The sequence below is a fragment of the Lygodium microphyllum genome, chromosome 16 (assembly GCF_053477565.2).
Source record: "Lygodium microphyllum isolate KBCC chromosome 16, Lygodium_microphyllum_v1.1.10, whole genome shotgun sequence".
Taxonomy (NCBI): domain Eukaryota; kingdom Viridiplantae; phylum Streptophyta; class Polypodiopsida; order Schizaeales; family Lygodiaceae; genus Lygodium; species Lygodium microphyllum.
This window is the reverse complement of record NC_141150.1, coordinates 32472054-32488610: the sequence shown is the minus strand read 5'-3', so window position 1 is coordinate 32488610 and position 16557 is coordinate 32472054. Positions and strand designations below refer to the sequence as shown.

The 16557-nt window shown below is 38.5% G+C and overlaps 1 protein-coding gene across 3 annotated transcripts in view; it reads left to right on the top strand.

The window, feature by feature from the left end:
- The window catches only part of LOC148022671 (uncharacterized), a 28650-nt gene extending 24930 nt beyond the window's left edge, over positions 1-3720 (top strand). For 2 of the 3 annotated variants that reach the window (XM_087695614.1, XM_087695613.1), the window contains exons 9-12: positions 1458-1584; positions 1669-1853; positions 1951-2139; positions 2673-3720. In XM_087695614.1, coding sequence (XP_087551740.1) covers positions 1458-1584; positions 1669-1853; positions 1951-2139; positions 2673-2949 — 778 coding nt within the window. In that variant the 3' untranslated portion in view covers positions 2950-3720. The remainder of the gene's footprint in view (positions 1-1457; positions 1585-1668; positions 1854-1950; positions 2140-2672) is intronic. The other variant, XR_015693520.1, reaches the window with a different exon arrangement.
- Positions 3721-16557: the final 12837 nt, after the last annotated feature.

Here is a 16557-nt window from a genome sequence, read left to right as displayed (position 1 = left end):
GCAACAGGATGGTCAAATTCTTCTGTGAGATTCAGCAAGATGATTTCTAGACTGAAAATGGAGATTGTCCATTCTTTACTATGTTGGAAAGTGTGCCCATTGTCAACATAGTAGTTGTAATGGGATTCCAGAATCCAACCATCAAATGGTGCACTCTTTCCAGAGTTTTCTGCTGCTGCTCTAGCCGAAGGCTGCTACTATTTGCAGCTTGTACAGCAAGGTTCTTCATCTCTAGTTCAAGGTTTTGTAGCTGCGCTTCTTCCTTGGCTCATGCGTGCAGGAGCTTGCTGCACAAAGATTCTCTCTTTTTTCAGCCTCGTTTTGGCAAACTTGTAATCAAATGTGAGTAGTGCTTGTCATGAATGGCTTTGGTGCAAATTTCCCTTGTGTAGTGCTTTAGTATTTTCTTGTATTACTGACATTACCCAAAAGGACAGCAAATAGATTTTCTTGTACTACTGACATTAAGATGAACCATAGGAATCAACAGTAAATGGCACATAGCACGAGTGCCTGAAAAATAGTGGGGTAGTCTTGGATCTGTCATCCACAGAACAACTTGCAAATAATGCATAATGTCAGCCACCTTGCTCCATATCCATGATCATGAAGTCCTTTGGCTGATTATATGTGACCTCCTGACTGTGATTATTCAGGATGTCAGTCTTTGAAATCAATCCAGTACACTGGTCACACATGACGAGGCACGAGGTGGTAGTCATCATGTGCCAAATAATCATTACTTGCCTACTGTGCATAGCCCTTAGGCCTTAGTCCCCAAACTGACCCTGTACCTCTGCAAGGTATCATCTAAGTAGGACTTTGGCTTGAAGACCTAGTGTGCTTCCTATCAAATCCAAGTCCTCCATAGCCTGGCACAAATAGCTATGAAGGAAGGATGCCTATGGCTGATGTACTTCTTTCTGCAGGATCACTTGCAATCCTGTTAAGTCCCTAAGAGTTGTGTAATCTGTGAATCTCTGAGTGGCCTAAAATACTTGGAGAACTTCGCTGATATGGTAAGAGGCAGTTGTAAACTTGAAGAGAGAGTGATGTTTGTGACACCATTTTGCACAGTCCGGATGTGTACTGGAAGGGAACCACATCTTGCACAGGTAGGAAATCTAGCAGTCACTTGTTGATAATCATGTCTCTACTGCCGACAGGAGAGACTGAAGCAGGGTCCCAGGCCTTGGAACTACTGCTGTTGCCTGTGATGCTTGGACTTCATGTCTGACTTTATCCTTGGTGATATTGAACATGCACATAAGCAGCTCAACAAAGCCTCTGTCTTTGCATCTTGGGAGTAGTCTAATTGCCATTTTTTCAAGCTTAAGGTGGTTTACTATTCAATGGTTTAAAAGTAATCTCTTTGAGTGATGATATCGTACGGATGTCTTTTTTGGTTTCTGCTGAGATTATACAGTGCTGAATAAGAATTATGGCATTTACCACAGGGAAGCACAATCCACTGAAAATCAACCGTCAGAAGCAATGTTAGCCAAAGCAGTGAAAGTCAGAGAAGAACTTGAAAGAATTGAGTTAAAGGCAGAGCTTTTGGATTTGGTGTACTCAGTAGGCAAGGTACTTTATTGCAAATGACTGCAGTTAACTTCAATTCTATTGGTCCTTATGTGCTGATTCATTTGACTGCGAGTTTTCTTGTAGGTAGCATGGCAGCCATCTTCAGGTGACCAGTATACAAAAAGGAAGCAAATTGATGACACATTGCTAAGGCTACAAGAGTTAAACCCAATGGAATCATTGTCTTCAAGCACAGCTGCAGTTGCTGCACCAAGTGCCATCCCTCCATCAACTCATCGAAGTTCCATTGATGGGGATTGGCTATTGATGTGAGTGAGGCTGTGAGCACAATGGGAAACACTTTCCAAACCTGTTACTCACAGCAATGCTAATGCTTGGTCCATATGTTGTGGGTTCCTTATGCAGTTACGTTTCTCAAAGCAACAATGAGAGCCGACAGCAACAAATACCTCAATTTCCGAGTGTGGATCTTCCTGGCCTTGAAGTCAGTAACTTGCGGCAAAAACTTTGGCGAAAAGAGTTGAAGACAGTACCACCAACTGTTGCAGAGGCATTTGGAGAGCAGATAGTGGCAAAAAACACAGCCCAAGTCAGGTATACATTTTGTAAGTGTTGTTGAGCTGTGGCAATGGCTAACAGCACATAGGTACTATGATACCTTATATGTATACGTACCTACTCGCATAATTCACAAGTAGACAGATAACCTCATGTTTGTGCATTGGAGCATGGCTCATGGATGTTAGCAATCAATGGCATTCTTGCATGTGCATAGTCCACGGAGTCTAGGCACATGCACGCACGCACGCACACACACACACACACACACACACACTCTCTCTCTCTCTCTCTCTAGTGGCTACTGGCTACCCTAGCGGTAAGCCACTGAGTTATCAATCCACAGACCCAGGGTTCTATCATTGCTTGTTTATTACCAGCAGATGAATGTACAATGTTATTCGATCTTCCAAATGGGGGGGGATGGCTGTACAATGTAATTCGATCTACCAAATGGTGCCCCCCCCTGCCGTGCATGCTCGCATTCTTGCTTGATGCTGCAAATTTGTTTTTCCACTGGCAAATAAATCAGGACATTTTGGAGCTTCTTCTTCCTTGTTTTTCTTCAGGTTGGGCCCACTGGGAGTAGTGGAACTGTCTGTGCAAGGTTCATGGGAGAATCTCAAAGACGGGAAAGGAGCACGCGTATTTTTTGACACCTTCTCTGCGAAGCCGCTGGAACTGCTGGGAGCAGCTGTCCGCGAGGACCTTCCTCCCCTCAGTGTGGCCATACCCAGGACATTCCAAACAAGTGGAGAATGGCAAGTCGTTTACTTGGACAATTCCTTACGGATAAACAGAGGAAGAACAGGCCAGCTCTATCTCTTCCGCAAGGCAGCCATTTGATTGCTCTGGCGCCCGACTGTAAATTAAAGTACGAGTAGAGGGCAGAAATGACATGGAAGTGGAGGCGAGGCTTATCTGAATCACAGCCTCTCTCTCTCTCTCGCTCTGTCTCTCAGAAAAGATATGGATGTGGAGGTGAGGCTCATCTGATCTCTCTCTCTCTCTCTCTGTGTCTCTCTCTGTGTCTCTCTCTCTCTCTGTTTCCAGATTTTAATTTGTTTTCCTCGATATAGGAAAATGGATGAGCCAATTTATTATTCATATTCCTTCACAACCAAGGGCCAAGCACTACCATTTATTCGAGAAGGGAATATATAAAAGATTATAATGCGAACAAGAGCTTTATTCGAGAAGGGAATATCTAAAAGATTATAATGCGAACAAGAGCTGTGGGTGAAAATTTACCAAAGCTCTCCTTTTGCGAGAGAAACAAATATTCAAATTACTATGCATATTTTTGATTTAATTGTACCAGTTGCATTTTTTACAAGATCCTAGGCGATCGTCAATGGGGTTATAGCTCAAGTGGTTTGAGGGTGTGGGTGTGTACATGGGTGTGAGTTTAAACCTTGGGTACAACCTTGAGGCATCTTTCAAATTTCAAGCCTCTACACCTTCATAACTTATATATTCATTTGGCAATTGGCAATCTACTCCACACTTTGCATGCATGCTCTTGCATTAGAGTCTAGAGAGAGGAGGGTTTATCCCAAAGGTGTTGGAACTTTAGTAACATAAGCATGATTGTGATTGTTGTCTAGAAGGATGATGCAAGAGTTACTGTCCTTGCATGTAACACAAATGAAATGGAAGTCTCTTATTGTCTTCTACAACTTGTTAATGTCCTCTTTTGAGGGTGCATTTCATATCAATTTATAGTGGAGGCAACTTGAAAGTCAACGAGTTTAGAGTGACTATTATGTCGATGGAGATGTGGGTTTGCTTACTAATGTCGATTAATTGTGACAATGATAATGATTGTCTCCTCCCCATTTGTCTTATTAATTAACTATATGAATGAGTTTGTGGGGCTCGTGGTCTTGAATAATTCTTTTCTCAATTAACAAATAAAGGCAAGTTCTTAAAGTGATAAGTTCTAATGTTCAAAATCTATATGAAATGTTGCTTTTACATCACAAACCCTCATAATCTATTAATATTTTTAAGAGCATAACAAAATTCCAAGAATTTTATTTAGAATTACAGTGGATCTAAATATGCTAAAATGCCATTTTTTGTTAGTAGTGTGGGGTTGTAGTTTTGTGCCCCTCTTGATGCTTTTTTTTTTGGTAGAACTAGTTGAATATATCTCACCCAATTAAAGTATATTTGAAGATACAGTGTAACATGGAGAGAGAGAGAGAGAGAGAAAGATATATATATATATATATATATACACACACACACACCTACCTACCTACCTACCTTATAGTTCTTTAATATTTGGGTAAGGAGTATATCTATTGTTTGAAAATTTTAAAGTTTTGGTTATTACCTTAGAGTTGCTTTCCAATCTTCTATCCTTGAGACAATTTTAAGGGCATGTTAGATTCATTACTAAGATTGTGCCTACTTTTAGTCCAAAATATTTAAGTTATTGAAAAGTATCAAATGGAAAGGAGATGAATAAGAAAATTTACAACCTTACATGCATTATTATTTAACAACTCATAGGCTTTATATGAGCTTTGGATATATAGCAATGAGACTTCTCTTTTTTATCATTGGTTTAGTAGTGATATGCTTCATCTTCTTCGAAACATTCATTCTTGATGATGGAAATATGCTAGGGCAAGGATTAGACCAATTTGCTACCAAAGTGTCAAAGTTGTTTGTGGATGGCCTTTGTGATGTACATGGTAAGTATCATGTAGACACAAGAAAGCCTATGTATAAGTAGGATACAATATACCAAGAATCCTCATGTAGCTCAAACCATAAATCTATACCATGATTCCGCAAGTAAATCCATACTCTAATTCATGTGGAGTCTTTCAAGGTATGGTAAGAGCTACCAAGGTTGTGCAATGTCCTTAGATAATACTAAACTTGCATAGCATTATCACAAGAACTATAAAAATAGACAGCCAAAAAATAAAGATAGTGGGAAAGTTGTATCTTTATTATTTTCCATCAATCACAACATTGTAAGGACTAAGACAATAGTCCTTTCTCTCCTCAATAGTTTCCTTCTCATGAGATTACACTACTTTCACAAAAGTGTATGCAAATAATATGACCCTTTTTGTCCATAAGATAATGCGAATATGCTTTCTTATCGCCCATCGTTAAGTGCACATGGTAAGCATAAAGCATGCTCATATAGTAGGTTTTTAGGGGGAGCCAAGACTTGAATCCATTAATTCCCTTGAATGAGTAAATTGAGCAGTGGTTTAAGGATAACATGCTAGGGGTATGTACTAATTATGTAGAATGATACCCATAAAAATGTAAATTCATGAACCCATAAGTAGACCAATGCTCTAACGACAATGAGTAACCATCATGTAGGTAAAATAAAGCTTATGCATATGGAAGCATATTGATGACACTTCATCATTTCTAACATGATGCATGTATTGCAATACTTCACATAATCTAGATATCGAACAAGACATTGCATTTCCATGTAAATATGCAAGAAAACATAACAAAAGATGTTGCAAAAATATTTAGAGCTATGTATCTCAATCATCCTAAAAAGAGTTGAGTAGAAGCATACTTGTATCTTGAATAATAACTATCTCAATGACATGTTGTACTATCGAATTACACACAACATAAGCAACAATATGCTACTTTTTACCTATAAAGTGATAGTCCTCAAATGTAGGAAAACATTTACATTCTTGCACTTAATACCATTTAGAATAGGTTTTAAGATCCATTATCCCTAAATGGTGCACTCCTAAATTCTACGATCCTAAAATGTTCTACAATCCTAACATTTCATGTAAATCTCGAACAATTCCTAATATGATAGTTGCAAATATGTTCATGTTTGTCATGCACATGACATTGATAGTGTTTGGGGTGTCGAAATATAGTTATCCCAAAAAAACTTCAACCATTTTTGATGTAACTTGAATATAAGGGGTATGGGCTCCTTACACTTGCAAAGATCCCTTTACTTGAATTGCGTCCATAGCCTCATTATCTTGGTCAAGCACCTCATAGATATCACCTTGAATTGATATATCGACAACTTGATCATTTGAAACTTATAAATATTGAAGAATTTCATCTTTACTTCGCATGTGAGAGAATACTCCTATATATCTAAACTCATCTAGAAAATCTACCTAAGAAGCAAAAATTGCTTGATCATTGAGACAAAAAATTCATCATGAAAACAATAGAAATATCATCACTAAAACAAGAAATCATTTGGCCATAGGATTTCAGTTAGTTTTATATATGTACAATCTCATGATCTTTCTCCAAAACAACTCCTTTGAGAGTATCAATGGCATCACACTAAAGAAAAAATTTTCAATTGTGTTGCATCTCTTTTTTGAGAAACTTCCCCTAGCAGAAAAAAAACCTTTCTCTTTTTGAAGTTGGCTAGTCATAAACCTAGCTTCAATTGTGGCAAGATTTGATACACATCTCTCTTTTTCAAGCTATAAAGAAAACTCATGGATCATATCACTAGGAGGTTGAACCATAGAGCATGTGAGCTTCAGTTCTTCAAGAGAAGAGCGTGAACTAACTAATATCTTTGGTTTTTGAATTTCTATCCACTTGGGATTTCAAAAATTGCTAGAAACATGTATATCATTGCCTTGAAATTCCTCTTTTAGCCCTATAACTTGGCAAGTTCTTAAAAATTGCTAGATTACGTCAATGTGAAACTTGAAATAAGCAATGAGAAAAATACTACTTATTGAAAATATGAGTTTCTCTAGAATGTATAGCAAATGGTGTTGTAACTTGCACTATTCAAATGTGCATTTTTGTGCTCTTGCATGAACTCATCCTTAAAATCTAATTTTACGACTTCATTGTCTTGCTTGTAGAGAATGTGAGAACATAAAAACTAACTTGTAATAACATTATCCTCCAAATTTCAATATTCACGCTTATCATCCATTGAAAAAATGTCATCTTCTTGAATGCTTACCTTGTTTTCTCAAATCCTTTGACTTTCTAAAAAATTACTCTTGTCTCGATTATGTCATTGAAAGAAACATCAAGTAGAAAATACCTTCACTTTGTCGATGTAAGGGGCATGATGCTCAAATTCACCATCAATAAGCTCCTTTGGTAGGTTAGGGACTCTCAAGAATATGGGCCATCTTTGTTCTCTTCCTCTTTTCACTCTCACAACTTGGATCACTAGCAAAACCTTGGTTAGAGGGCACCAACCATCATCTTCATTGTCTTCTTGAGTTTCTTTCAGTGACTAATAGAATAAGGGAGGCCAATCACACATTGTGATTGTTGGAGTTCCTACATCTTGTGTGTCTCTCTCTCTTGCTCTCTTGCTCCATCCACCATAATTCACACCTCCGGTGCTTTCGCTTGCTTTTGCTCTCACTCAGGCTTCTCCCTTCAACTGAAATCAAAGCTGAGATCGAGGAGCTTCACTTGCCATTGTCTCAACCTAGATTTGAAAGCTTTAGCTCTTCACCAATGGTAGCCATGGCTTTAGCTTGAAGAGGTAAAATTTGCCACTCTTGAATGGTCCTTGCTTATCCCACCCTATCCAGGACTTCCCCGAGGCTCTATTGAGCCTTTTTGAGCTTCCATTTTGGCCTCTTGTTGTTGCAATAACCCTAGGACAGCAAGCACAATTTGCATTGACAGGCCAACTCCCTTCACTGATCAGACTTGGTTCATCTCCCACCTCCCATGCAGTAATCCAACACTGCCCATCACTTAAACATTTATTATCCCCAATCCTCAGCATTGGTAATCCACCTTGAGTATCGATCTTGAGCTCATATGCTTTAGACACATTGATTGTTTTAAATAGGGCAACATGCTGTCATAACACATGGCAACCTTTTCTCTTACTATTTGAGCTTCTTTATGCTCATATATTCATGATATGATGGTGGGACTATTAGTAAATGCTTGGTGCATGCTCTAAGATGTCATTTGGGATGTATGAAGCTTTTTTTGGGTGGTATAAGGTCAGCCATTGCTAGTTATTGTAGACATGCCTACTATAATACACACAAGGATAGCATACACTTCATTGTTTAGAGCTCTACTAATGCTTGTATGCCCACATATTGATGCCAGATCATTGGAGGTTGCTATGTTAATATATTGAAATGCTTTTGAGACTGATTTGAGCTCGAAACATTTTAGTTTTCATTGTCATTTGAGCATTGTAATAATAGGGTAGCATACCATTTTACTAATGCACTCGTATGTGTCTTGCTCTTGGATGCTATTTGAGCACCCTATTGGATGCATTGATGTTTGACATGGATACTACATGCTTCATTATGCTTATTGAGAGCTCTCGAGCTGTGATTTGGGCTTGGTTACATAGACATTGGCTGTGATTTATGCTATTGGCTGCTACACTAATAGCTTGAAGAAGATATTGGTGGGCCTTAAACTCTCGGATGTATGTCACATGTATTTTGGATGTTTGGATCCTATATACATGATGTATTGAGCTTCTTTTTCTTATTTGGCATTCAATATTTGTTCCAGAGGGAGCTTGCCTGACACTTGAATGTTACATAGAGCTTTGGATATTCGCAGTTGAGCTTGAGCTTCCTTCAGTGAGATTGTGGGACTTGTTTGAGTTACATCTATACTCTCTAGATGTTCTTTGACTGTAGTTGTTACCTATGGGCTAATTTGATCTTTGCATTGAGCCCATCACCTACCTCTATTAGGTTATTATCACTGATGCACACACCTAATTTGGCTATGTATTGAGCTTGCATTACACTTGCCCAATCAACTAGCAGTTATCTTTTGTTATCTTAAGACCTACTATATACATGACTTGTATGCCTATTGAATGTATCTCTCTTTAACACATTGAGATTGATAGTTCTCGATGATACCGATTGCATGGTTAGTGATTGCTAGTTGTTCATACATACCCTGCTTCTTGTAGGATATACTTGGAAGTCGCAGATTGGATTCTATCAATTGATTGCTCACACTTGGCTTTGGATTTACTATTATCATTATTTTCACCATGTTGTAATTGCAAGTTCATCAATCATTGATGAGAGCAAACACTTTGACTTGGCCGTCATTTACTGGTAGTTAGTGGATAGCCCTACTCTTTGTTGATTTCATCTATTTAGACACTGTCTTGGTCTCGATTTTGGCCTATTTTGTTGTCATTTACAACAACTTGTTTATCTTGGATTGTGCTTTCATTTCTCGCATTATGGATGGTGGATCAAATGATAGTGCTATCTTCAACATTGAGAAGTTGGATGGCACAAACTATAGCTATTGGAATGCACAAATGTGACAAGTTCTAGTGCATAAATTGCAAATTAAGCCATTGAGACATAGGATATAAAGCCCAAATGCTTTGATGTAGAGGATTGGACTGAATTGGATGAGTTATGTAAATCTAGATCATTTTGTCACTCTCTAAGAAGGTTTTCTATAATGTTATCTCTCTGAAGGGCAGAGTGTCTGGGAGTTATGGGATAAGATTCGTAATGTCTATGACAAGAAGATCCCTGTCTCTTAGATGTATTAGCTGAAGCAACTCATGTACCTTCATATGAAGGAGGGGACTTCCACGTCCACCCACTTAAATGAGTTTCATTCTATCTTTAGCTACTTGTCTTTGCAGGGGATCCCTTGTTCTTGTTGGTTACATTGCTTGAGTTATAGGACACATTTTGTATTGCTATGTGTGCCAACATGCATGCTGATGGACTGAAATTGCAAGATGTAGAGGGTGTATTGTTGAATGAAGAGGTTAACATAAAGAATGTTGATGCTTCATGTAGTTCTCATGCTTTGACAGTTAAAGGTAATAATGGTAAGAGCAGCAATGACCGCCGCGGGAGAGACTCTCGGAAGTCTCGTTCTTAGCCACGTGGATAGTGACTCGTAATAAGGCTCGTAGCCATAAGTCCACATTAACTTGTCATTATTGTGGCAAGTAGGGTCATATTTGGCCATAGTGCCATAAAATGCCCGATGACAAACACAAGGAAAAGGGAAAGGGAAAAGTGCAGGAAAATAATGATGATCACAACATTTATCCCTAGCAAGTCCAGCATCAAGATTGAAGAGATTCATATTATACAGAATGATTTTGATGATAATTACATATACTAATAACTTCTTCTCTTGATGTTTCGTAGTTGACTGATGCCTCATCCACCTATGCTCAGTGCTGGTTGATTGATTTAAGGGCTTCATATCATGTTATCCCCCATCGAGAGTGGTCCACTCCTATTGCAACATGATAGGATCTGTCGGATTGGATGGCATTGGATATTGTTGGTATTGGAGATGTGCGGCTGTAGTTTGATTGAGGCAGTCTGTTACTTTGCATGATGTATGCCATGGTTGAGCTTTGACTAAAAGCCTACTTTCGGGTGGATAGTTGGATGATGCATGCTATGTTGTGTCCTTTGGGGATTCCTCATGGAAGATTTCTTGTGGGAGTCTTGTTCTAGCACAAGGTACCAGGTCTAGCAGTCTTTATCCTGTACTTGTAATGTGGGACTATTAACCATGTTTTGGTAGTGGTTGCAGTACCACATGTATCATTATGGTATCATCGCCTTGAACACATGTCATTAAAGGAAATGAAAATGCTTACCTATTTGTAGTAACTTCTTCCCCTTGACAATAAATTTTTTGATTCTTGTGATTATTATCTTTATGGCCAGCTAACATGTAGTTCACATAAGAAGTCTGGCATTACATGCATGGGTGAGATTCTGGCTCCTATTCATTTTGATGTATGCGGACCTATGGCCTGCAAGTCATTAGGTGGCACAAAATATTTCATTACTTTCATTGATAATTACTCACATAAGGTCTGGGCAGCATACCCCATAAAGTAGAAATGAGAAGTCTTGGCTACATTTCAACATTGGCTTGCTTTTGTTGAGAACTAGTTTGGGTATAGGTTGAAACACCTACGACCTGAAAATGGGAAAGAGTATGTAAATAAAGCCTTTGAGAAATTTGTGATGAGAGGGGTATTAAGCATCAGTTGATTGCCCCATACATCCTACTTGAGAATTGTATGGTTGAGCACATGAATAGGTTGATTCAGGGGAGCAAGTCCATAGTATACTTAACATGTACCAAATTCACCAAAGGATTCTTAACTTCCATTGAAAGAAAGCTATTAGGTAACTGAAGGGAGAAGCTTGAGTGAGAGTACAAGCCAACAAAAGCACTAGAGGTGTGAGCTATGAGAGAGAGAGAGAGAGAGAGAGAGAGAGAGAGAGAGAGAGAGAGAGAGAGAGAGAGAGAGAGAGAGAGAGAGAGAGAGAGAGAGAGAGAGAGAGAGAGAGAGAGAGAGAGAGAGAGAGAGAGAGAGAGAGAGAGAGAGAGAGAGAGAGAGAGAGAGAGAGAGAGAGAGAGAAGATGTGGGAACTCCAATAGTTACGATGTGTGACTAGCCTCCCTTATTCTATTAGTCACTAAAATAATAAAGAATAGAGTGACAATGATGGGTGCTTCATTAAGAACTAGAGTAACATACTTTCTTCAATTGTGCAAGATCCTTTTTGTTTCCCACATGTTCTACAAACTTTCCCCTACACTCAGTACTCTTGGTTCCTATGGTAGGGGCTACCTTATAGGTACACTCTATGGCCCACACTAACCTATACATATACTTTTCCATTCCTCATGGGTATAACTAACAAGTTGGTTTTAGAACACAATTGAGACAACTAGATTATTTATTAAGTCCTCCATAATGTTGGGTGTTGATGTTCTCTAGGACTTGCCTTGTGTAATTTACCATAGTTTAATGGATACATTGCATTTCGATATCCTTCTTATTTAGGAAATTATTATCATTGCATTCTTTGTAAAATGATGCTATCTTATGACGGTTATTAACATCTTGATTGTCTACAAACACACCTTAATACCTTATCCTCTCCGCATGACACTAATTAAGCGATTCTTGTCTTGCTATCAAGGATGGAGAGAATCTCTCCAACTCTTACAAAAAGTGTTTGTGTTGGATTAGACTAGATATTAAATAGTTCAAGGTGCCTCATCTCTCATCTTTCTATCTCGTACATCCAATATGTGGTACCTGAGTAGCTTTAAAGCATAATGAGCATAATCTTTATCAGACAACTGCTTGCTGTCCACTATAAATAGTAGGGATATGACAATTAAAACTAAGTGAATGCGAGCTCAACCAAATCCCAAAAGCTTTGTGAGACATGTGTTACACATCCTCAAGTGTTAAGCAAATATTTGGATATTAATACTAAGCCACTTTGAAAGCATCAAGTGACAAGAGGCATATGCTTTTTCTAAGTAAATGACATTCAACCCTATTATTACAACAATGAAATCTCTAAGAAAACTGAGCCAATGTGTGCTCAAATTAGCCCAAAAGCATAACCATACCATCCGGGCATCAAAACAACATTCATGAAGCATCAAACATACATTATGAAATTTATCATTTCTTATCCAAACTAAATATTTTTTTTCTATGTGAAATAGAGAACAAAAAACTGCATAGAATGAAGTATATGAGTATCTAGATTTGTAGACTTTGTTGTGATCTTTGTTTCTAGCTATAGAACACCTAAATCTGATACCGTATGCAAAAGTTGTGGCCAAAATACAATAGTGCTTTCAAATACCATAAATGTCCACAATTTCTATAGCATGCTCAATATTCACTCAAAAATGGATAAAATGGTTACTCCTTAGATCAATAAGCACTCAATAAGACTCAACTAAGCCTTGGAAAGCTCCTTAATAAAGTGCTGAGTAAGGTGGAATAAGCCAGAAGAAGGAAAGACTCAATGCATACCTTGAGAGAAAGAAACAATGGCTGCCATACAACCTTGAGTTGAAGTTTTGAATCTAGATTGAAGCAAAAGATAAAGAAGCTCCTTGAATGGTTAGCTTTGATATGAGTTGAAGGGGTATTTGCGGATGACATATAGATAATCGATATGGTGTGATAGGAGTAAAGCGCGGGTTGAAAATGAAGTACTCGCGTCATATTTGTGGGTGACATACGGCCGATACGGCACAATAGGAGAAAAGCACGGGTTGGAAATGAGGCTCCTTGCACCATGTTTGTAGATGACATACAGATGACCGATACGATGCGATAAGAGTAAAGCGTGGGTTGAAAATGAAGTACTTGCGTCGTATTTGTAGATGACATACGACGCGATAGGAGAAATGTGCGGGTTGGAAATAAAGCTCCTCGCGCCGTATTTGCAGATGACATATGAATGACTGATACGGCGTGATAGGAGAAAAACACGGCTTGAAAATGAAGCTACTCGTGCCATATTTACGAATGACCGATATGACACAAATGCAGTGAAGCACAAGTTTAAAATCACCTACTCGCACCGTATTTGTTGCGGATGACCGATATAGGGTGCTACTCATGCCATATTTGCAAATGATCAATACGACACAAATGCAGTGAAGCACAAGTTTAAAATCACCTACTCGCACTGCATTTGTTGCGGATGACCGATATAGGGCAATGCGAGAATCGTTGATCTCGACATTGCTGTGTATTTGCACTCATGGTTTCGAAAAGTGAGCCACGTAAGTTGGCATCAATCTTTTATACTGGGATAGGCAATATGTGGCACTGTTTTACTGGCTAGGTTTTTTGCGGGCCATCCACGTGGCTGTCTACGTGGGAAATATTTGTTGGTCTATGTAAACAAGTAATTAGACATTTATGATTTTTTTTGCAAATTATCAAGCCTAGCTAGAGTTGAGGTCCACTTTAAGTGTTTCATATGTCAATTTGCACCATTTCGTGTACCCCTTGATACGAAGCAAGGAGGTATTGTTCTTGAGGTCACTTGCCCAATTTCACGTCGTCTCCTAGATCCGCAAATACGAAGCGAGGAGGCATTGTTCGTGAGGTCAGAAGAAGAATGAGGAATTTCCAAAGAAGAAGGCAAAAGCCAAGAAAGAGGCACCAAATCTTGTTCAAAGACCAAAGGAGAGAATGGTCTAGCAAAAGAAGAGAGCTACTTCTAACTATCATGAATTCAATTTAGCAAGTTCTCTTTGAGAGATTAAGCCGTATGTGAATCTCCTGCAATTGATTAAGTTATTCCTAGGAGTGCATAAAGAGTTTAAGAAGATTTTGTGCACTGGTATATCATGGAACCCTTGGGCATAGCACGGGTAGGAGATGATTGGTTTGAGCATGTTGAAAAGCATTGTCCAAGGGTAGTCGCATATGTTGATGGCATATTAGTGAAACATGCCATTGTGGACATGGGATCCTCTATAAACATTATGAGTTTAGAATTGATGTGGAGAGGCTAGGGTTAGAGATCTAAAAAGATGCCTCCATAATTTTTTGAATGGTTGTTGATAGCTTAAGGCAACCTGAAGGTTGCATCACTAAAGTCCATGTGATTGTTGCCAATTTGAAATGCATTTTGGACTTTAGGGTTATCAGGTTTGCAAGATGGCCTAGCTATCAAGTATTTCTAGGTGGGCCATGGATCTTATAAGCGGATTGTTAGGTTGATACACTCACTGGTCAATTGATCTTTGGTAGAGATGCTAAACGTGTAGTAGTAGATGCCTACCTTGAATCTCCTCAAAGTGAGAGAGTTACTTTATCCTCTATAGAGCTATATATATTAGAGAATCCATTTGCTAGTGAGATGTCATCAAGTGACAAATCCAACAAGGGGTCCACTACAGAGGATATTTATCAGGTAACTTTGAATGAATCGATAGAGTCTCAAGATAGGACAAGAGATGCGGACGTAATTGAGTTGGACCTTGGGAGAACAAACGATTCATAGCTAATCAAATTAGGGTCCATGCTCAGCTTGGAAGAAAGGGAGGACTATGTGTCCTTGATTTAGCAATTCTGTGACATCTTTGCTTGGGGTTATGACAAGCTGAGAGGTATTCCTCCTAGCCTAGATGTTCATACCATTCCCCTAAAGGAAGGTAGCCACCCCATGTGACAAAAAGTAAGGCATATTCCTTTTGAATTAAGGGATGGGCTATTTGAGGAATTGACAAAATTACGAAAAGTTGGCCTGATATTTTTGGTACAACACATAGAGTGTTGTTCATGAGTTGTTATCAGGAAGAAGAATAATAATCAAATTCGACTTTGCATAGATTTCAGAGAGCTTAATAAGCAGATAGTTAAGGATTACTATCCATTACCATTCATTGATTAGATTTTAGATCAATTAGCAGGTAGGGAAATCTAATCATTTCTGGATTGCTTTGCCGGATACAACCAAATGGCTATTGCAGAGCAAGATAAGCTGAAAATGACATTTATCACTATCTTCAATACCTTTGTGTATCACATGATGGCCTTTGGGTTATGTAATGTGCCTGGTTCTTTGTAACGAACCATTGATAAGACTTTTGGTGACATCTCCCCAGAGGAGTTAAAAGTTTTCATCGATAATCTAGGGGGAGCAACCATAAGCGATAGACTGTTGATCATTTTAAGGAAACGTTTTAAACATTTCAGAAAATTTTGTATTGCTCTTAATCCACGAAAGTGCATCTTTAGGGTTCCTCATGGGTTGTTATAGGGCCATGTGGTTAGTTTGGTTGGTATTGGGACTAACCCTGAAAAGATAAAGGTCATAGTTGTTATGAGCTCACCACGCACTCCAAAAGAGGTACACAACTTTCTATCATCAGTGAGATATTATCAATGATTTATCAATGCATTGGCAGAAAGAACATTATCATTGACAAACCTATTATCTTTTAACTGTTTGTTTAGTTAAGCTTGTTAGGTATCTTTTGAGGATGTGAAGCAGGAACTTGTGAAAGTGTCAATCCTAAAAGCACCCAAAGGAGGTGAGGTCTTCTATATATTTTCAGCAACAACAATGCATAGTATTAGTTGTTGTTAAGCCCCAATTTGGGAAGAGAAATAGTATCATCTGATTGCCTTTGCTAGTGTAAATTGGGGATATCTGAAATTAAGTATACTTATATAGAGAAATTGTGCCTTGGAATGGTTTTCATGACAAAGAAATTTAAGCACTATATTCTCTATGAGAAATGGTCAAGTCAAGAGTACAAATAAACAGCTCGTAGGGATCTTATCCAAGGTAGTGTCTGAAAGTAAGCAATATTGGGATAAGAAATTGTATGTGGCAATATGGGCTTACAATACGATGTTTAAGAGAGCTACATGTGCCACACCCCGTTCAAGCTAGTATATGGGGAAGATTGTGTCTTACGACTGGAAATAGAGCTGCCCACTGTGTGATTTTCTCTCAATTATTCGTTGGGTGAGATAGAAGCATTGCAAGAAAGACTTTTTTTCTTGTACATCTTGATGAAATTCAATTGCAGGCTCTATTACATTAAGAGATAGGGAAGAAGAGAATGAAAGAACTTCATGACATTTGGGCTAAGAAATATAAATTTGTGAAGGGCTAGTTGGTGCTATATTAT